Source organism: Lindgomyces ingoldianus (assembly GCF_010093535.1).
Source record: "Lindgomyces ingoldianus strain ATCC 200398 unplaced genomic scaffold BDR25scaffold_30, whole genome shotgun sequence".
Taxonomy (NCBI): Eukaryota; Fungi; Ascomycota; class Dothideomycetes; order Pleosporales; family Lindgomycetaceae; genus Lindgomyces; species Lindgomyces ingoldianus.
This window is the reverse complement of record NW_022985191.1, coordinates 519,854-541,511: the sequence shown is the minus strand read 5'-3', so window position 1 is coordinate 541,511 and position 21,658 is coordinate 519,854. Positions and strand designations below refer to the sequence as shown.

Sequence of the window (21,658 nt, the reverse complement as noted above, 5' to 3'; positions counted from 1 at the left end):
GATGCTTGTTCCACCCAAATATCCTTCGATGAACGAAGGCATATATCGTCTCGAAAACGCCAGGGAAATGGCAGGCAACAGTAATGTGCAGGATGCAAATGAAATCCAACCAAATCCAAGAGTGGGACCTGAAGAACCCGTCGCCCGATGAAGGCTAAACAAAGGCTCAAAAATGCACTCCCCTCATTTTTTTTTCCAAGTATAGACATCCAAAACCGCATGATATGAATGGCAGATCCACACATTCGGTGTCGAAGAAAAGGACAACTCTATCCCAATAGCTTTAACCAGCAACAACCCCTCATGCATCGTGCATTGCACTAAAGAATAAGAAACTGCTTAGAACATCCTTTGCGGTTTCAGTTCGATGTCTCCACCCTCGCCCCTCTCCCATTTACGCCATGCAATCTCATATGCTTCTTCTAGATCTCTGACCCACCTCCTCGTATCGAACAATGCGCTGGTCCACCTTGATTCGTACAATAGCTTCCTCAATTGACTTAGTCGTCCGGTAGCGCGGTGGCCGGTGTATACGCACTCCTTCCCTAGACGTACAGCCTTCTCTTCGTAATCTTCCTCACCAGTAGCAATAAGATCCTTCGCAGCTTGTGCGCCGTCCGGCGACTTCGGCAATGCACCCTTGAGAATCGAAGCGGCCATTCTTGAACACATCTTATACTGATATCTCGGTAAGGTGAGGAGGGGTGTTCCGGACCAGAGGACGTCGGCAGCGGTCGTGTGAGCATTGCATTCTGGTGTATCAAGGAAAAGATCACAAACACGGGCGCGTGCGATATGTTGATGCTTTTGGGCGACGTCAGTAAATAAGACGCGAGAAGCGACTTCAGGTCCAGCCCAAGCATTGGCAGTCTGTTTAAGATTTGTTTCCCCGAGATCGGGAAAACGGAGCAGCCAAAGAACGGCGTTTGGTAGTTGGGCGAGAATGCGCAACCAGGTGCGGAATGTTGTTGGCTCGATCTGACACCATGTTAGAATAAAAAAATTGCTACAGGTGTTGCAATTCTTACCTTGTATAACTGGTTGAAATTACCGAGGATGATCGCGTCATCTGGTAGGTTAGGAAATATCTCTTTCCGCATACGCCACCTCCTCTGCTGTTCATCTTCCCAAGTGAGCTGGCGTTCTTGAGCGTCTGGCGCGCTTTGTCGGTGGTCACAACAGAAGAATGTATCGCGGCAATAGATGATATTCTCCCCATAGACCCAATTGTCGTCATCCCCTCCGCTATTTTGATCCTCCAGCAGATCCTCCATATCGATGTTGCGGCGCCACCCTCGGAGGGTCTCTCTTGGAACCGCTGTTGTATCTGCGAGCAGGTAGTCGCACCACTCGGCACCAAGGGTACCGGCGAATCCCATGAATGACATCTGTATGGGGGCTGGGCGTGCGGCGAACACTTCATTTCTTGCACCACGAGTGTACCCGTTGAGGTTGATCAGGATGTGGATACCGTCATGAATGATTTGATGGACAAGGCGCTCTGGCTGCCAATTGGAGGCGTCGTAGAAGACGGGGGCTTCCCTCTCAATCTGCTGGCGATGAATAGACCCATCACTGGCCGTGGTAGCATAGCAGTAAGCTTTGACGCGAGATGGATTATGGAGACCGAATACTGACTGCATTAGATGTGCAAGTGGATGGTTGTTGAAGTCCGATGATACGTATCCGACCTTGAGATGTGGATTCGGAGGTGAAGGAGGAGCGAAGACATTCGTAGGCAGCCAAGGTGCCCTGAGGGTAGAACACGATATCCGGAGGCCGTTTCGTTGAGAGATGAGACGGATCTGCTTCGCGGACATGGGACAAGTGAAAGTGTGGAATGGAAGAACCGTTGGCGCTGCCGGAACCGTTAAGGCGGAGGGGAGGCGAGGTCTCCTGTAGCTCCCTGATGAGCGTGGCTGACGTTTGACGTACTTATCCTGGTACCACTGCCATGTGATCCTCCGGATGGCGCGTTCAACAAGGCGGACGATCCGGGCACCCTCCCACTTCTGACCCTGCCATTTGACTAGCGTTCGCCTCATTTTCTCCTGCTTCTCATTGATGTTGTGTGGGTCCGCTTCATCTAGCGCGAGGGGTCGAACTATGTCCTGTATGAAACGGTCGTCCATGATCCCACGGCCCCAATCTTCGCCATCTCCGAGTTGCTTTTCTACAAGATCAACAACACGTTTAATCCACCCAAAGCTGGAAGCGGCCTGAACTCTAGCATCAAGTAGAAGGCCCTTCTCATCTACATGCCAGCGATCCCGAGAGCCACCGTCATTAGCAATTCCCCCTCTTCCATTCCAGCCGCAGACCGAGTTCAAGGCATTCGCAAGACCACATACAGCTTCAGCGAAATCCGGACTCGCACTAACAGCTCTCTTGTAGTACAGAATAGCGTCACTGATGCGACCTTTATCCTTGACTGCGTTCGCGAGATTGGCAAGAGCTATGTCGAAATTTCCATCGCAGGCTACAGCTTGCTCATACATTTGAATGGCAACATCCAACTGGCCGATATCCTTTAGTAGGCTTCCTAGATTTGTGTACAGGTGAGCATGCCGAGAGTCAAGGAGCAGTCCATAATTGTAGTATGCCAGTGCGAGAGCAATGCCACTACCAGGAACCAATCCGGGGATTTGAGGTTTAGGGATCGGATTCGATACAGGAATATGTCTGGAAGGAGCGTACTGTTGTACACTAGCGAGAAGAATACCGACATTATTGGCCGTGGAAGGGCTCGGCTGTAACGATAATGACAGATAATACAACGCTAGGATTTCCCTAACACCGTAAGTAGTCTGATAAGCGGATGCTTTGGGTGAGTTCGTTGCCATTCCATCTTGGAAGATTTTCGCAAGAGAGAGAAGGGAATTGCTCGTCGTCGAAACAGCTGCCTTCCTGGCCATACCCTCACTTGGAACATACTTGAGGCCTGGTAATTGCCCATGAGGCGGAAAGCACAGCTGGGAGGTCTTTAAAGCCGGTTCTGGATGAAGGAGAATTGGGTCCGTGGACGGAGGAATGCGATGACCCCCAGAAGAACGGTCCGCTGCATCGTACCCCACCACAGAGAGGATGTGTTTGATAAGACCGCCAATCCCTTGGATCTGAGTCCCAGCTCCAATAAGCACAGCATTCTCGAACGCCTTCGCCGCACCCGCGTTATCTCCAAGAGCATAGAGCATGTTACCCTTTGCATGCACGAGCGCAAGAATACGGCCGTTTTCGGATCCGGGAATGGCATACCCACTCAAACCGAAACCAGGTTGGTCGGACCCAGGAAGTTCATCCATATCTTTGAAGATTGATTCGCTTTCCCCGTCGAATTCGAAGACTGGTTTGTCCGAGGCCTCCGATATGCTTGGAGACTGGCTTACAGAGTTCGAACGGTCACTCTGAACATCAGCATTCTTGAGAGCCTCGCCTTTCTTGATAAACTTGAGGGAGCGTTCAACTTCCTCGATGACTTGGACTGCTTCTTGACCTCGATGATCACTGCACAACAAGCCAATGAGATGTTCAACAGCCTCGAAATAGCTGGGGCGAAGTTTGACAGCTCGCCTCCAGTGCTGCTCGGCTTCTCGTTTCTGTTGAAGAGCGAGTAATGTCGCTGCGAGGTTTGATGTTGCTTCAACGTGACTATCAATACGTTAGCAGACTAGCTCGTAAAGATATTTATGCGGAAACTTACTCTTTATCTAATGTTAGGATATGCTTGTACCAGTCTTGGGCCTTCTGATAGTCACCCAAGGCATACGCAAGACACCCACCCAAAAGAATGCCATCTATCCAATTCCATTTGCTCTCTTCACAGTGTTTGGTAATGGCGTCTAAAGCAGAGGCAGCCGTCATACTTGGCGGGACCTCATGGCGAAGGCTCTGATGTACACTTGTAATGGAGGTCCCGGACATTCGGCGTAATGTGCGCGTCGGATCCAGACCCTGGCCCTGCCCATGTAGCCCATGTGAACTCGGGTACTGCTGCTGTGATTGCGGTTGCCAGGAGCGTCTATGGGGGTCCGGGTCTCGAATTTCCCCTCCACTCAATGACCATAGAGAGGATGACCGATGGTGAGTAGAGTCGTTTCTCCTATGGGATGAGCTATGGGCGTCTTGGGGTGCGGGTTGGTGTTTCGAGCCTGAAGGGTATGTATTATGGCGTTCAAGTGTTTGGGCACTACCGGTGCTGTTCGAGGAACTGGAAAAATTCGCAGCTGGTTGTCGGGGAGGTTTGGGATAGATGTGGGGTCGAGCATGTTGCTGGGGAGCATTCGGATGCCGACTATGGGCACTGTTCTTACGGGTTTGCTGTAGATATTTCAACAGATCAATATACACTGTGTGTGCCCATGCGAACACCCTTTCTCTTAACTGTGCGTTGCTTGATTGAGGCCCGAATTCGGTGAGTGCGGTCGAGACTGAGGTATGGTCAGGGACTGGAGTTGTTTGACCAGAAGATGATAGAGAAGTGGAGAGGTCTTGATGCGGTCGTTGACTAAATGACAACGGTAATGTTTGACTTTGATAATCCAAGCCAACATGACGCGAATGAGATTGTGGATATGGTACAGAATAGTCGATAGATGGCCTGCCTAAATTGTACGCGTTGGGTGGTACCATGGAGACTTGATGATGCATAGAATACGGGATTTGTTGTATGTTAGTAATATTGGATACAGCGCTGTTAAAAGTATGCCAGTCTCCGGGACCCGTATTTAAGAATCCGCCAGGATGCAGGGCATTCCAATTAGGGCCGTGGTGGGCAAAATATCGCGGATCTCGCATAGCAGCAGGCCTATACGGTATGAAGGTACCATCGTGCCAATAAGGCCCAAATGGGCCTTGATCATTTGACACCGTGGGGCCAAGTGGGCTTTGTAATGAAGGCTCTAAAGCCCCACAAAAATGTTGCCCATACATTTGGTAATGAAGAGGCGGTTGGTGTTGGGGCATCTGGTTTAGCATTGAATCAATCTGTGGCAAAGGGTGGTGGGCGCCCTTCCAACCCTCATGCGCGCGCCCAGAGCCCGTTTCGAAGTATAAGCTTGGATTCCAGTCGGACAGAGGATCCTGCTTCCCCTGATTGAATTCATTGTTCGCCCCGGGAGATCTTAATGGGAGTTCCTGCTTGAGGTTGTAAGAAAACGTGCTCGAGCTCCCTATGCGAGAGTCGGCTGTTACTGGTAATAGGATGTGTTTGGTGGCATGGGGTTTCTCCGTTTGCTCAACAGATGTGCCATCGTATGCTGCCGCGAGTATGCCGTTCGGTGTCTTACGTCGTAGCATATGCTCGGGTGGTTTTCCCCTTCCCGACCCATGCTCCGACGATGAGTCTTGGGCCCCATATGAGTTGTGTCTTGACAGCGGGTGTGCATATCGTTGCGGGATGGGCTGCTGACCGAGGCTTCTCTGATCGAAGCCTGGCGCATTTCGTAGGAGTGAACCATGGGGGGAGGTTGGAAGGTTGTTGTAGGGCCCTAATGAGGGGAATAATTGTGAGTGTGGCTGTGGTTGCGGGGGATACTGTCGGACCATCGTCATGGTGAATGAGAACCCCGGAGCTGTCTCCGGGGTGGGTGGAGGGCCGTCTACAGGAGGATCTGGAAGTAAAAAAAAAGAGTAGAATACCTCCTTCCGAGTTAGAGATGTTAGAAGTGTTGGTTTGGTGTCGCTGACAGGCTAGCAAGAACCACTGCCAAGCGCCGGGATTGTGGTGATGATTGCAGGTGCGTTCGGGCTGGGACGCTCAAGGCAAGAGAGACCGAGACCGAGCCGGAGCAAAAGAGCCAGAGCAATGCCCGCCGTTGAGTAGAGTGCAAGCTAACTCCTCAAAGGACACTATCACCAAGACCGGCTTGTGCCTATGCCTTTGCGAAGTCGTCTCCCGCCTCCTACGCATGACATTTCTTTTCTATCGTCACGAACGCTGCGTGGACCGGGCGTCCCCGTACCGGTATGCCACCAGTAGAAGGACCCGGCAAATGCTATGGTTGATGTGCTTTGGTAGAAATCGTTCCTTCCCTAGCGGACAAATACAGGAAGCACCAGTCGCAAAAGCAAAGACCCGTCGAGACTGGCAGGTGCCGTGTATCGTGCGGAAGGCGAGGGGGAAAAAGCAGACGACGCTTGAGCGACGCTTCGGCGAGGGAGAGTCGGCCTGCAATGCAAGGGCGAGCTGTCAATGTGTGTTGTTCGAAGAGTGAGGCCGCAGCCGAAATGCGTGTGCGGAGCGTGCTGGGTGTATACACACCGGCACCGCACTGGAGGGGCAACGCACTCACTGGATGTTAGAATATCTGCCTTGAGAGCGCTGACCAGGGCGAGATCGATGGGGTGTGGGCTTTGGCGAGGTTCGCAACCGTTGTAGGCGTACAATGACGGGTTTGACGAAGGATGAATGTGTTACGGCGTGTGAAGGGGCGCAGCAGCCTCCACTCTCGGGTCACCGTGAACGTCAACGGACCTTTCGGCCGTTCAAGCTGAGGGCTCGCCGGCGAATGCGATGGGCTTTGTGTGAAGCTCAACGAGGAGGGCGGCGTGAGTTGTTTTTTTACTCAGCGGGATAGGCGGGCTGGTAATGACGAGGTGCTAGATGAGGCGGAGACGCAGCAGGCGGGCAGCAAGCCTATCCTCTTTCGTCCTTCACTGGGAATCGTTCGACTGGGTGGCTTGCTTACCCCCTGTCGCAGCGCCAGAGCGAAAACCTGGCGGCCCTGAGGTCTATAGAGTAAGGGCGAGGAGGGCTCGCAGTGCGGTGAATTGAGGACGGGCACGGGCACAACGCCCCAAGGACTTGGTGTGGGCAAAATGCAGGCAGCCTCTTTCTTGACTCTCACAAGATGTACCCAGGTTGTGTGCTGGATACGTGTTTTCACGCACTCGCAGGTTGAGGGCGCTGGCCCTGGGGCCATGCCGCCTGCCGCATCGTGGATTCATGGCGCGTACACTGCAGCCAGTCGTCAAGGATAGCGGCTGAGGGCAGCGAAACAGGTGTGAAAGCAAGCCAGCCGTGGGTGAGTGGCTTGCATCCTTCCTCCATCACGCCCCCAAGCATTCCACTCAACGGTGATCGCCCCATTAGCCATGCGTGGGACGGCCGGCCGTGAATCAGGCCGCCATCCACCAAGTGTCTCCACAACTCATCAGCCTGTACTGTGCGAGTCCGCGTTGTGGGAAATTCTGCGTCTCGCAATCCCGTACATCATTTCTGAAAAGTCCGTATTTCGGGACTGAAGGCATATAATTTTCTATTATTATGGGCCGCCTGCAGCAGGTCTGACAAGGCACTCGATTGTGAACGGTGGTCCGAGTTTAGGCTAGATTACCACCTGGCCTCTTTTGAACGGCTGCAATGCATTTGCAGCGTTGTGCTGACCTGCCTTGACAAATGCCAAAGTTGGACCTTTTTTTTTTGAGTTTACAGTCAGACAGACATCAGGCATGCGATTTAATAGTTCACGGCCAAGTATTACGCCGAGTGGGCGGACCCAATGCAGTGTTTCATCTATCTGTGGCCTGTGCCGCAATCCTGTCCAAATACAAATAAGACGCCATCGCCTGAAAGTCATAGCGAAACGCTAGGCAGCCTTCAGAACATATGTAGACCAAAATTGATGGATCGCTGAACCCACACCCGGAGGTCGAGAGTACCGCGATGAGTAAAAGGTCTTTCCTCTCCTTTGCACCAAAATAGGCCTATACCACAGTCCAGTCCGAAGAAAGGAAGTAAGGGCCAGAGTGTTGGCAAAGGGTTGTATGTCACAAGTATTGATGAAGGATTATATGAAGGGAAGAACTGATAATAGGCTGCGGTCATGTACTGTTCTCTCTAGGGTGTAGCACAGTTCTGCTGGAGGTAAAATGATTTGAGGGGTCAAAGATGCCCAAACGGTAGGGGGATTCAGAATCGAAAGACCGGGTTGAGGGGAAAACAAGGATCGACGGAGACCAGAGTGCAAGTGCAACTCAACTTATGTTTGCTTCGTTCGGCACTATACATGAGTAGCGTAACATTAGTCGAGGAGGACAAGCCTTGCAGCATTTGAAGCCATGCGAGAGCCTTGCCGTAAGGCCAAAGGTAATCGACAGCCTCTAGCCAACGGCCACATTGAGGTGTGTTCTCGTGAAGCAGATCTTCTACAATGGCGACTGTGAACTCAATGAGCTGGGCCATGGCGTAAACAAAGACGGAACTGGTAACGTCAGCAGTGAGCTGAGAAAGCTCTAAATGGGCTTACCATCACGACACCTTGGGAAGCAGCGTAGGTTGCACCTTGTATGCCCTTCACGTCAACGTCGGGGTTGTTGTGCTGGAGCTCGGAGGTTGTCGATCGCGCAAATTGAGGATGGGAGCGAGCAGACTTTTCAGGATTGGAGCTCGCTTAACCAGATGGGGATCACGTGCATGCTAGATCCCGATCTCGGCACGGATTATCTAATGCCCGCGAACTTTTGATGCGAAAGCGTCGATGTGTCGATGTGGCTTCAGCCGACGTGAACAAAAAGTTCCCCCAACGACCCACCTTCACCAAAACATCTCGAGCACATTCACTCCTTACGGCTATTGGGGCAGTCCTTCATTTTCTCGCGACTTTTAATATCCCGAAGGGTCTCCAACTCCGTATTGCGTCCTAGATTGTCTGTTTTCAATCACCACCACAATGAACGTTCCTCCCCCGCAGCCAGGGCAGCAGCCCACACCTGAACAAATCGCCATGATGCAGCGGCAGCTAGCGGCTGAAGCGCAGAAGCGCGGTATCACGGTCCCTCAATACATCGAGCAACTCAAAGCACAGGCCTTTGAGCAGCACCAGATGCAGCAGCAACAGCAACAGCAACAGCAACAGCAACAGCAACAGCAACAAAATCAGGCGCAAGGACAAGCAATGCCAATTAATCCCGGACCCCCGAATCCCGCTGCCCTAGCGGTCGCAAACTTCCTTAAGTCTCAGGACCTAAAGCCGCGGACTTGTATCCTAGATGAGAAGAGAAAGGACATGTTCAGAGGTCTGTAGAAGGGCTGAACCAAGCACGTCAAATGTTCCAAGCTAACAAATGGCGGTTTTAGTCAAACGAGCGATTCGCGCACTACAAAGCCCCGCGTATGTCAAAGCCCGCTCTAAGAACCCTCTCCTGCCCGAAGTCACCGATCGCGCCAGCGCCGAGAACACATTCAAGCTCCTTCCGCTTTCCCTTCTAGCTCTTCGCGTTTCGAAGGTTGACCCCGAGCATGGCCATGAGGGCCACAACCATGCCAAGCCTAAGCGCGTTAAAGGACTCTGGACCGTAAGAGTCGAGCAACACCAGGAAGCTGAGGATGAACACCACTATGTGTGGCTATACGAGGGTTCACAGTGGAAGCAAAAGTTGTATGCCGTTGGAGCGCTATTGCTTGTCATTGCCGTGGTCTTATTCCCCCTCTGGCCTCTCTTCATGAGGCAGGGAGTGTGGTACTTGAGTATGGGCATGCTAGGATTGATCGGCCTGTTCTTCGGGATGGCCATCTTCAGGTTGATTCTCTTCATCATCACCATGTTTGCGGCCCCACCCGGGCTGTGGCTGTATCCGAACCTCTTCGAGGATGTCGGATTCTTCGACTCTTTCAAGCCAGTTTGGGCATGGCAAGAGGTACCTTCCAAATTCCTCTGAATATCAATGAAGGTCGTCTGACTAATCACTGCTAGACCGCTGAGGACGTCAAGGCCAAAAAGCTCGCAAAAAAGCAGCGCAAGCAGGAGAAACTGGCGGCGATTGCCAGCGGAAAACCGAAGGGAAAGAAGGGTGCGGCTGGCACGTCTCCAGTTCCTGAGCCCGCAACACCTGCCCCAGTCAAGACTGCACCAGTCGAATCTGCTCCCCAACCTACTGGTTCCGCTCCCGCTACAGAGACGGGTACAGTCACCCAGCGCCCCCGACACGCTACTGTCGAGGAAGTCGAGGATGAGTAACTCCTTCAACACTCCATCCTACTTCCTCGGTACGTAGATAATGTCATACCTCGAGTCCCCTCTTTGTTTTCGCATTTAAAGGAGCAGTTTGATGGGCGTTTCGGTGCTTGGGAGGGATCGATATTGGGATCATAATCATGAGCGGAGTGGGAAAAGTTGCCTGGATGGTTGGTTCGCGACTGATGGGTCATTTTCGGATGACAGGCAGGCTGACTGTATTATACTGATCCTCCATTTGTCTTTATAACAACCCTTGCACTTGCGTTGGTCTTGAATCCCGAACGATCTCTGGGCGTACTTCAGAACTCACTCCCCTCTCAATGACGGGTGCGTGTGATGTCTTGATAGAATCCCAACTAGAACAGGAGTCTGCATCTTGTTAGCCATATTGCCAAATCCAGCAACAGTACTCACAGATCAAACCTTCACTGTTAATAGACAGTAATAGATCCTAATGTGTACCAGTGTAAGTAACTACCACCTCTGAGACAGGCTTGACCACAGAAAACCTGCAATGCACATGCTTCCTGCAAGTTAGCATCTATCTGAACGTGATAAGATATGAAATAGAACAAAAATCTCATCGTCTTAGCCACCGAGCTAAACCCAGCAAGAGACCATATAGATTAAATTCTTACTGTTACTACTCTTGCTGAAACAGAAGAAACCACCCCATAGAGGGTAATATTTGAGACCAGACAGGTAACGAGACCAAAGAGGTAGGACGTAGAGATTAACTACCGTAAAACTAGGTCGTGAGGAAGACCACACATAACGCCAAAGCACCAATCCCGATGCCAAAGGTCCCATTTACAAACACCGAAAACCCCAAGAATGCCGTTCTTAGACTCCGAATTTAACCCGTTTTGCCCCTGCTCATATCTAGCGCCGGAATGAAAAGTCGATCTTCACTATAAGAAACCCTAATTAAACGTCTGAAGAGGCGAGGAGATTTATCCCAGATTCCCGGGGGGGAACTCGGTGGTTTCAGAGTTGACGTGAGTGCCTCGCCGACTGAGAGGCGGACTGCTGTGGAGAAGTGATGCGGTTACTGGAGAATGTGTGATTGGGCTTGTGGGGTTCAGTTCAGAGAGTTGACGTTCTAGGATTGTGTTAACTCTAGCAACATCAACGAAGTGCTGGGATGTTAGACACTTACCCAGCTCGCGTATCCTCAGCTTGAGCATTTGATTTTCCCGTGTCAACATCTGCGTCTCTGCTTGGTAGAAGGCGCTTTCATCTCTAGCAGTGCCGGTAGCGGATCCAGGCAGCCACTCATTGCTGTCATGTGGCCCTCCAGAGATGGGTCGCAGTGCTGGTGAGCCAGTATGACTGCTGCCCCGGGATCTATCTGCCATGGAAGAGTGGCGGCTGAGATTGTTATACGTGCCGGTGCCTAGAGGAGACCGAGAGCGCGGCTGGTTTATATTGCCGGGCATTTGCGAAATGTTTGGTTGGGATGGTTGAGTAGATTGAGGCAGTGAAAGTGAACGTTCAGACGTGGGCGTGCTGTCGTCGACAACGGCGGAGGTGGTTCGGTGGGTGTTCTGAAGAGAGTCGATTTGAGCTTGTTGTTGGCGGATCATGTTCAGGAGGCGGTTCTGCAGAACAGTAAGTTAACCTGCACAAGGTCATGCAACCCGTTGAGAGACCATGATCAAGAAAGCTTAAAGCTCGTATTTATTCGGTGCGGGTGACAGGATACGTACCACTTGACCCTCCTGCTCATACTCCAACTCTTGGTGCAACTCTCCTAGAGATGGCGCCCTCTCGTGATGTGGACTCGCTGGCCAAGGGTTCGGGTTCCTAGTTCGCGTGGAAGGGCTCCTTTGCAGCTCGCCTGGAGCTGGTAGAGTAGGGTCATTCAGATTCAGATTCATGCGGATACTAGATCGTCGACGTGCTCGTTCCACATCCCGCCGCATGGAGCCTGACGACGGCCGTCGCGATTCTTCGTTCTGGATGCCGGCGTTCATTGCGGCGGCGGCAGCGAGTGAATGAGGCGGCGTGTGCGAAGCCGGGGGAGACGGGGAGGCGGTGGGCGTGGTTGCGGAGGCCATGCTACGTGTTGTCTGCAGGGGTGAAGCTGATGGGCTGGGTGAGGGTGGGAGAGAGTTGAGGTCTGGCGGCATGGCGTTCGCGCAAGGAAGAATATAAAGAGCGGCGAACGGCTAGGTCAGCGACAGTGTGTAGAGCATAGGCCTGGAGGCGGTTGAGGGCGGCGTAAGGAGGGTGCAGGTGCAGAATCTCGTGTTGTTTTCCGTCGAAGTGGGCAGATGGTGGGGTTAGGAGCGGGGCACATGATGCACATGATGATTGCTCAAAGAACTGGTGGAACTTGCCGCGCGAGCTTAGGACGCAGGAACAAACGCTCCGCCACACCTACACCTGCACAAGCTACATCAACACAACAACGCCTAGGCTGCGCTCTCGACGCCCATTGAAGTTGCGACTGCGCCTGTCTTTTTGCTGCTCGCCGGCACGTCCTGCGCTTTGCCGTCGGCAACAGTATGTCGCAAGCGTGTCGTCGTGGACGCGGGAGCCGTGACCTTCTCCCGCGTGCCCCCTTCCGTTCGCAGCGCGTGGGAACTGGGAACCCGACCTGCATGGCTCGATAGCGGTGTGATCTGCCGCGTGAATGGTTCTAGTCTGTGCTCTGCACATCGCGATGCCTTTTACAGACTGCCGGGTCCCAGGGCTGGAGACGAGGCGCGCCGCGTGAAGTGCTCTATCCCGTTTCTCTGCATCTCTCGCTTGTCGATGCCACCAGTGGACCACCAGAGAGCGCGCTGCGCGCGAGAGCCTTTTTTCGTCAACACTCGAGAACATCGAGCATTGAGAGAGGAGACCTCGTCGGGGAAGTAAGAGGTCTGGGGGCTGTCCAAATCTTTGATATGCTGCGGGATGCAGATTTCCTCCCGAGCCCAACTTTTCCCATGTCTCTGAAAGGAATGTCTTCGGAGGCAGCGCTAGATGTCTCCGCCGCGACCGGAGCCCAAATTGTGGCCTGTGCCTCGATTGGACAATGCCTCTCATCATAATTCATTCCCGGAGGAGGATCAGGAGCATTGCCCACGCCACAGGAGGAATTCAATGCCCCGTTGTTGATCCAGGCTGCTGCAGCTGACAAGCACTCAATCTGGTACTGATTAGCAAACTCACAACTAGGAGCAGCCCATTTTTGGCTTTATACATAAAAAACATTTCGCCAGAGGCCTTCTCCGTGACCTGACCCTTTTCAGAGAACTTACCATTGCAGTCGTAAAACACGGCCAAAACCGCCACCAGCGATAGCTTGATAACCCCCGCCACTCGGCGAATTGAGCTCGGCCTAGTGTGACATGGGGTCGGCGCCGAGTGCTGTTTAGCCTGCTTGGCGGGTGAATAGGGGCCGCACTATGCTCCCAGCGACATCCGAATCACACAACGCGGAAGCGTAAGAAGTTCCCCTGCGGAAGCCCCATGATTACTGGCACATCGGCCTTGTGCGACTCAACGCTCACCCGCGTCACCCACTCCTTCAATCGTCGTTTCTCCAGAGGTTTCAGTCCTTTTTCTTCTCATCTTTCTTCTCACGCATATCTGCAGTCACCCCTCTACTAGGACGCATGTCCTGTACACTCGTTTGATATTGGTTTCTACGGCTGCTATAGCCCCGCGCGGCCATATTACACTCGTTTGACTTTTTGCTTGCAAATTCTTCGCTGCCTCGAACTTTTACGCATTGAGCACGGAACGGGAGATATCCAACCGTTGCGCCGCTGTCAAAGCTCTTCAACACGAAGTTTGTCTAACAGTCGCTCACTTGCTCGTCCGTGGTTTCCTCCATCGAACCTATCATTCGACTTTTTCGCGTCTGCTCCCTTGCCTATACGTTCCTAAAGAGACCTTGTAAATTGCCGCGCAACCAATCTACGGAACTTAGGACAAGCGACCCCAGATATACTACAGTTCGGCCTATTGGCACCTCGGCCACACCACTGAAGTATTGCGCCCCTCATCTATTCTGCGTCCATTCCCTTGGTTATAGCGAACACGTTCATGTATCTTAGCCTCGAAGCGAACCCACCCGGCCGCTAACGCCATGGCTCAAGACGACAAGTCCTGGCTGAATTCCGGCCGCACCTCTCGTAACGCTCTTCACGATGCCACTTCATCATCTCGCTGGCGGCGCAACCGTTCTAGCGCCAACCTGCTTGACCAAGTAGTCGCATCGGCACCAAGTATGGCTCCCTCGAACTCACCATCGACTAAACCTGCACCCAAACTTGAGCGCACTCCATCCAAGATGTCTTTGTTTAATCTCTTCAGCCGGCCGAAGGTGGAGAAGGCCAGAGGGCATTCAGAAATCGGCCTTGCAGTACCGATGGAGCCACAAAAACCACCAAAACCTACCCCTACTTCACCTCCAAAGTCGTCGTTGCGAGTAAACCCCCCTCCGTCTGTCCAGCAAGCGCATCGGTCGCGATCAAGCTCCATGATAAGGCCAATGTCTCTAAAACCCCCGAGCGTGAGGAGACAACCTTTAAACTGGGATCCTCCACCTCTATTTCAAGCCTATCCGCAGTCGATAAAATATGCTACAGTGCAGTCCTGTGTGTTTTCGCCCGATGTTCTGTTGAGAACCCAAAGCCAAAGGAAACAACACAACCTACTTCGGGAGAGGATGGACAGCCATCGTGATCTTTCGGCAACGCTGGAACAAATCCCAGAGACGAAGAAGCTTGAAAAACAACATCGACGCCTCATCTCTAATTCCGTTGTGAATCCGCCGGTACCGGAATTAACAAATAAGGTATACGTCTTAGTCACGTCGGGATTTATGTTGCAGTACTCGGGAGAAGGACCCTTTGACAGACTGCCCGAGAAGGTACTTCAACTCGGGAAAGAATCGGCAGCATTTGCGTGCGACTTAATCCCTGGAAAACACTGGGTTTTGCAGATATCTCAAAGCGCGAATGAGGATGGAACTGTATCTATGGCCCCGAAGACCTCGCTTTTGTCCCGGTTGCGTCTACAGAACGCTAGTGCTAGGAGAACTGCGACAAGTTTTTTATTAGTGCTAGAAAGTGCAGAAGAGATGGATTCGTGGATGACGACTGTCCGGAAAGAGATTGACGCTCTTGGTGGGATGAAGGCAAGAGAAGAGCCCCTGGCAGAGTCTATGGAAGAAACACCCGAGAAAAGATTAAGAGAGAGTCCAAGTCACCGATACCTCGTTCAGCGTGATCCGAGCCGGATCAGCAAACTTGCGCCAGTTGATTCCCCACTCCAGTCACAATATGAGTCGCCAAAGATTGTCGCATCTGATTGGGAAGGAGACCGCAGCGAAAAGTCAGTGAGCGTGTCTGACTCCTCCAGCCTACATTCCTCGAGGCATGGCGCAAAGCGGAAATCCATCGAAGCACCCTCCATTGCAACAGCAGTCTCTCACGAACAGCTCCAGCTAGATCAGCTTCGAGAACGATCGCGATATTCGTACATGTCAAATGCAACATCTGTATCAGGTACTGCTACAAGGAACACGTCTCGAAATTCGTCGCCGGCTCCAAATTCTCCGCACAAAGAAGGATTCGTCGCCGCTGATACCGAGCCCCTCCGAAGCGCAACGTCCCTCAGATCGTTTCACATGAACCCCAACAACTCCACCACGAATCGTCGGCGATCCATGCAACCTCTTCCCATCACCAATGAAGACAACTCTCTATCCGCTGGCTCACGGTGGCCAACCCCACAGCGGCATTCCATTTACGGCCCCACCTCACCGACGATTAACAAGCCGGAGCAGGAACTCAATGTCCCGACGTCAACAATTCTCAACCGCCCCACGAATGCACGTTTCAGTCACGCACCCATACGATCGAGTGCAAGGAGCTCGAGTGCCCCTCCTGCGAGGAATGGCACTATCTCACCGCCTCCGCGAGATCCTGCACCTGATCCCGCGCCAGTGGCAGGACGCCCTCAATCCACAATTGGAAGTCTGCCAACGGCTGCCGCAGCTTCTGCTCGTTTAAACCGGCTATCGCAGAACCCTAAACCTTTCCTTAGACCATTCCCAGTGCGACCTCAGAACACGGATGGTTCAGTCGTTGTACCCCGCCGCTACTCTTCCCTTGGCCCCGCGCCCATTCCTCTTGGTATCATAGTCAATCGCTCCGTAACCGCTTCCGCAAAACCTGCAGTGGCACCAACATCTGCGCCGCAAACCGAAGTGAAGGCCACGCCACCGGCACCATCCTTACGCCGTCCTACCAGTGTTCAAATCAGGTCGGATCCTGCTCCTTTCTTATCTTCGTCTCGGCCCGTAGCCGCTCCACGAGCCATTGCAAGTACACCATCTTTTGTCCCTGGCAAACGAGCGTCTACAACACCTAATATTTACCAAAGCCCTTCGATTCCTGCGCTAAGGCAACAAGTATATGCGCAGACACAACGTGGCGTTACTCCCAGACGGTCAATGCCAGTGATGGGTCTACCCCCGCCTGTGCCTCCACCTAATATGCCTCTACCGCCACCGCCTCCCGATTTCGCACGAGCGGTCGTGGTATGAGATTTATGCACTCTTTATTCCTCTCCTCAAAAGTCGGCTTCTGGCGTTTTTAACTCGGCGTTTTTATGGTCTAGGGTTGAAGACAATTGTATGGCGAACCACTACAGGGAAGGTATCACGTCTTAACGTCATGGCTCTACTTTTCTCATTCGCTTCCATTGTGTACTGCTATGATACCTGTCTATTTCCTTGATTCCCCATGTTCTATTCTTACGCTCTATTTTTGGCATATTTTCTTTTTACAGTCTACCATTTTTGGGATTAGCGCTTGTACAACATACTATCCACAATGCTTTTCATGCGAATAACGTGTTTAGGAATCCTAGCTTGTGGCTTTCCCTTCACTTTATCACTTGCTTCTGCTCTTGCCTAGCTAGCTACCAACCAGCTGTGGCCCTGAATCTCGGCGAGACTCTTCCCTGCCTCGGCTGGCCTTTTCACTGCTGTTGCAAATAGCCGCGGTTGTCCCCGCAACATTTTTTTTTCAATCTATATCCCACATACATGCAGCAGCCTTTTTTTCTTTCCTTTTTTCCTCCAGCTTCTCGGCAGAATGCAAAGACGGTCGATTGATGAGGATGTGCACATGCATGCATGATGCGCATTGCGCAGCGCAGAATATGCGCTCCAGTTAGTGTACGTAGTCGTTAGTTGCTATGATATGAAGAAGTTACATAATCATGACTCTTTGCGCTATTGTAATGGCGAGCGGATGACGTGTTTGTTGATGGGCGCCCATCGGTTAACGTTTAGTGAAGTTAAGATAATGCTGGATCGCGGAACCGTAGGCTGGAAAGAGAGTGTTTGCGCTATGGACAAGCTCGAAGGGACCCGGCCATCAACCGATCAGCCATATTCCTCAGTTCGTTGGTATTCTTTCTACAATGCTTTGTTCAAGGAAGCCGGCTCCAAAAGAACGAAATTGCTTCAGACTGTGGTCTTTCTTTAGAACATCTACCGTCATCCTAACCCCTTTAGCACCAGCATCTACCAAACTTAGATTACCCTATCCACTCTACCCCGCACCACCGATGTCACACAGCCTCTGCCTATGCCTCCGTGATACGAATCGTGAACAGTGCCTCACCACGATGCCATGGCCCTCCTACGATATTCGCATCCGAGCCCGAATTTAGACACCCATCGAAACACCAGTTGCAGGATTCCTCAGTTTCCTCTCTTTGAAACAACCATTCATGGATCTACTGTACATATGGCCAACTTTGTGACAAAGAAGCAGAGTCCGTTAGATCAGGTCTACCTCGAAATCCTTTTGGTAAGGAGCATTATGATCGGCGTTGCATTAGAAGGGATTGGGAAGGAGCGTACGGTTGGCCTTCGCTGTTGACTTGCTTCGAATAAGAGCTACAGGGAGGGGTAAGAAACGAAACGAGAGACAAATGCAAGGAAATTTAAAGCGAAAGGCAGTGCGAGGGACAGCGCAACAGACAAAACTAAGAGAGACTAGGACTCTGCACGAACAGCAAGATGGGATAGATGCTAACGTTCTCTACCAACGAACCAAAGGTTTCTGTATCCGCTAACCCTAAATGCTTCCATTTCCCTTCTAACGCATAAACATCTTTACAAAACTCTTTACTCTCATTCATAAACAATCCAGCTGTTATCTGACTTGAGGTGATAAGAGAGTATTATTCGAAGACATCTTTGCGTGGTGAGGTTGTATTCAGGAGTACCTGCAGCGCGAAATGCAGACACTATGCCCACAGGTAGTCAGTTAGCCGTAAAACAGGTACCGATTTTGACCAGTGTAGGAGGTGTTGGGAGGGTTGTCGTAATCGCATATGTAACAGTGCCAGTCCTGCCTCACAAGGTCCGCCTTATAGCAGTCAGGATCCGGGCATAGGTTTGAATCGGCAACATCGGTGATAGTCCTCCCATCCAGGCCGCACATAGTTTGCCTTCCAGTTGTGGCATTGATTCGCGCTCGAGGACAATACGCAATGATATGGATTAGATGGATACTGGGAGAAGTTTTGATATCTTGAAAGGCGGACCGATATGAAAGGCTGAGTTCAACTTTCTTCTGAAGCCGAAAGATTTACGGAGAATCACTCTCTTTTATACGGCTTTTTGTCGCCCACTTTAGCTCTGAGCAGTCACGAAACGGATAGATACAGTCCTCCAGTCTAAATGTATCTGTCCAATTAGCTTTTGATGCAAACCTGTGGTTCTAAGAATCTTAATCAATCTCGGCGCTTCAAAGAAGCAACTTCAAGGTGACATGATCGTTGCCAATTATCTAATATTGACGGCTATTCGTGCCGGCGGCGTAACATAATAAAGTTAGGTGGGTGTCTGTTACGACGAAGGCCGTTTAACAGCGAGTCATAACATTTCAGAATTTTGTTCGTGCCAGTGGCACATCAAAATGCGAGCTCGTAGTCGCCTATGGGGATTCGAAGAGCGGCTAACTATACCCTCAAACGTTTGAGAATCATACAGGTATTCTTTCCCCATGAAGCCATAGCAAATAACATGGTGTAGCTGTGATATAGCTAACCTAGATGTGTTCGATATGAAACAATAGTCGTGGAAAGTATGCGAATTGAGAGCGAGGATAACCGTAACTCATGACTAAACCAAGCATTTGGCCATTTAATCCCGCTAGCAACCGCACCGGATTCTCTAGTAGACTATCTATCTCTGGGACGGGGCAGGTCCCAATTTCGAAGTAACTTGCATTGTCATCCTACAGACAATCCAGTGAGATATGCCGCTATACGCTGAAGACCCTGCAAATCGCCTTCTTGAGTATTTATTAACTCCTTATCTACCCAACCATGCGTGTAACCACCTCCAAAATCAACCAAATATGCGTCATCATGCATGTCGATAAGAACGTTATCAGGCTTTGCATCTCCCCAGACGATTTGGCGTGCATGAAGCTCTTTTAGAGAATGTGTTATCTGCTTCAGCCATTTGTCGTGTGACGCGCGCTCGCCAGCCTGTGCCGCACAGGACAGTGTCATGTTCTCGCAATCGATATACGACAGCAGCAGTCCAACGATCCTTGAGGTGTGCTCATCTTCTACTACACCAAGGAGACGGGAAACGCGCACGTCTTCGCCAAGCTTAGCCGCATTAATCTTGGTATAGGTAGCGAGCTCCGTAACTGTCATGCCAACGTCACCCGCCAGTATCTGCTTAAAAAAGCAGACATCCTTTCCCTTAATGTACACCTTACAAGGGTTCGTTGGTAAGGCCACCACATTGTCGTTGAGCCGCACGTGGATATCATTAGGACGGTAGACTGGGAGCGTACTCTTGTCGAGCGTTTTGGAGGCAGGAAGTAGCACACCAACCAAACGACTATCTGGGTTGACATCGCGCGGGACCGGAACCAACTCATCGCCAGCCACCTGTAGGGTGTATACGAACTGTTCAGGAAATAGACAGTCTTGGAGCGTGTACAATCGATCTCGGTCTAAAGGCGGGATTTCGCGGAACAGAGCAGCAAAAGGTTTCGTGGCCCAGTCGTAGAATTCTTCCAGAGGGTCGACAAATTCATTGTCATCAGAATCTTCTAACGACGGTGGTATGTACGTTGGGTCTGAGCGTTCAACATGAAGCAGGTACTCCTTCAGCAGCTTTGGATTGGCCTCAAAATTTGTAGTGAAAAGGTCGATGCGGAAGTGCTTGTCGCCTACAGAGACATTTAATTTAACGTCTGTGTTGTGCTCGCTGCTCCAAGTAGCTCCGATTTCGTACGTCGGTCTGCTGGCCATGACCAGCTGTTTAAACAAAGTTCGCTTGGGTTATGTAAATCGGAACTATTTTGATTGAGATTGGAGCTCAGACAAGACCACATAAGAGGCAGAGCTAGAACAAGGGTGTGCTGAAAATTGAGAGGCGTCAACAGTACAAGAAGAGGTTTCGAGAAAGGGGATAGTGAGAAGACAAAGCTGAAAACAGCTTTGAGGAAAATAGCGGGATGGTAGGCAATTTCGAGTTGGGAGGGCAGCCACAGGATATATGCATGCAGTGAGGTAGCAGCATCACATATATCTGGGCGCTAAAAATTATGGAGCACCTACGATTGCAGAGAAAATCGACTTCATTAAAATTCACAAGAGTGCAGCGAATGCAGGAGCAATATTTTCCTAAAGGCCTTCAGATACAAAAAATTTTCTTGTCCGCATTATGCATTTTGAGAAATCCAGGTAGTCTGGTTCACTTTGGACAGAAATCGGATCTAAGTTTTCCCGGTGCCAACAAAATAGCGGGCTTGGGGGCTGACATTTCGAACTCAAAAACCCTCCAGATTTGGAGATGTCTAAGCTAGTCCAATATCGTTTATAACGACATGTTGCCAAAAGGACAAAAAGATTTGTAAATAAAAAAGTCCTCTGGAAGTGTTCGCTTCAAGCTGTGAATGTCTTTATGGGTTCATTTCCTAAGGAGCGGACAGTTATTTACAAAGCTCTCCAGCAAAATTGGGTATTATGACGGCGCTGAGTGCTACATGGTCGTCGATGAGCGAACGCAGAATGCTCGACGAGCAGTGATCAGCAGGGCTGATTCGTTGATATTTCCTATTTAAGTAGGCAAGGTGCAGGAAATACTCGCCTAACGCGCCTAACCCCACAGGGTTGGCACGTTGGGCGAGTACCTGGCAATAACCAACAACCTGTGCCAATGATTAGTTCTCATTCATCCTTTTCATAAACCCCAGCCAACGCGAACTCCAACCATCCCTCTTCCACGTCACGGGATATGGTCGCACGATATAGGCGCCGCTCTCCACCCACCTTCAATCCACCTCTCTATCTCGCAGAATCCGAGACCCCCACGATCGATAATCCCCATATGCCCGAACTACGGCACCCAAGTTCACGTAAACGTCAACATTCAGAGCCGCCCCTCAGCCATTCCAGCGGATCTCAACCACCGGCGGCATTTTGGGATAACTTATTGAACATCTAGTTGACCAAGAGAGCATTAAGAGAGCTAGACTAAATGTCTGTACGCAGCAGCAGCGTCACAGTCTGGATACGAGCGATCGCGCACGAGCAGGACCACGTATCTCTGTCACATGATGCTCGTGCGCGAACCTCTGTGCGCAAACATCTAGATATCCCCCTTTTCCTCTGTACAGAGGAAAGAAAAGAGCAATAGAACTAGAAATATG

At 51.2% G+C, this 21,658-nt stretch overlaps 5 protein-coding genes across 5 annotated transcripts; 2 read left to right on the top strand and 3 right to left on the bottom strand.

Annotated features, from left to right (window-relative positions):
- Positions 1 to 245: 245 nt before the first annotated feature.
- Positions 246 to 5,994, bottom strand: BDR25DRAFT_70381 (uncharacterized protein). Its single transcript, XM_033698937.1, has 3 exons — positions 3,701 to 5,994; positions 1,029 to 3,648; positions 246 to 978 (listed from the first exon to the last, which is right to left on the bottom strand). Exons 1-3 carry the CDS (start codon positions 5,548 to 5,550, stop codon positions 340 to 342), a joined length of 5,109 nt encoding a protein of 1,702 aa, XP_033544128.1. The 5' UTR covers positions 5,551 to 5,994; the 3' UTR covers positions 246 to 339.
- Positions 5,995 to 8,507: 2,513 nt separating this feature from the next.
- BDR25DRAFT_395393 (translocation protein) lies at positions 8,508 to 10,244 on the top strand. Its single transcript, XM_033698370.1, has 3 exons — positions 8,508 to 9,015; positions 9,077 to 9,636; positions 9,693 to 10,244. Exons 1-3 carry the CDS (start codon positions 8,670 to 8,672, stop codon positions 9,954 to 9,956), a joined length of 1,170 nt encoding a protein of 389 aa, XP_033544127.1. The 5' UTR covers positions 8,508 to 8,669; the 3' UTR covers positions 9,957 to 10,244.
- A 665-nt stretch (positions 10,245 to 10,909) lies between these two features.
- On the bottom strand, positions 10,910 to 11,932 carry BDR25DRAFT_234989 (uncharacterized protein; the record flags this gene model as incomplete). The annotated part of the gene is made up of 3 exons (XM_033685494.1): positions 10,910 to 11,058; positions 11,116 to 11,557; positions 11,666 to 11,932. 3 exons carry the CDS (start codon positions 11,930 to 11,932, stop codon positions 10,910 to 10,912), a joined length of 858 nt encoding a protein of 285 aa, XP_033544126.1.
- Positions 11,933 to 13,839: 1,907 nt separating this feature from the next.
- Positions 13,840 to 16,725, top strand: BDR25DRAFT_70335 (uncharacterized protein). The gene has a single exon (XM_033698936.1). It carries the CDS (start codon positions 14,041 to 14,043, stop codon positions 16,504 to 16,506), a length of 2,466 nt encoding a protein of 821 aa, XP_033544125.1. The 5' UTR covers positions 13,840 to 14,040; the 3' UTR covers positions 16,507 to 16,725.
- A 2,407-nt stretch (positions 16,726 to 19,132) lies between these two features.
- Positions 19,133 to 20,484, bottom strand: BDR25DRAFT_376225 (uncharacterized protein). The gene has a single exon (XM_033697433.1). It carries the CDS (start codon positions 20,253 to 20,255, stop codon positions 19,215 to 19,217), a length of 1,041 nt encoding a protein of 346 aa, XP_033544124.1. The 5' UTR covers positions 20,256 to 20,484; the 3' UTR covers positions 19,133 to 19,214.
- Between the last annotated feature and the right edge of the window lie 1,174 nt (positions 20,485 to 21,658).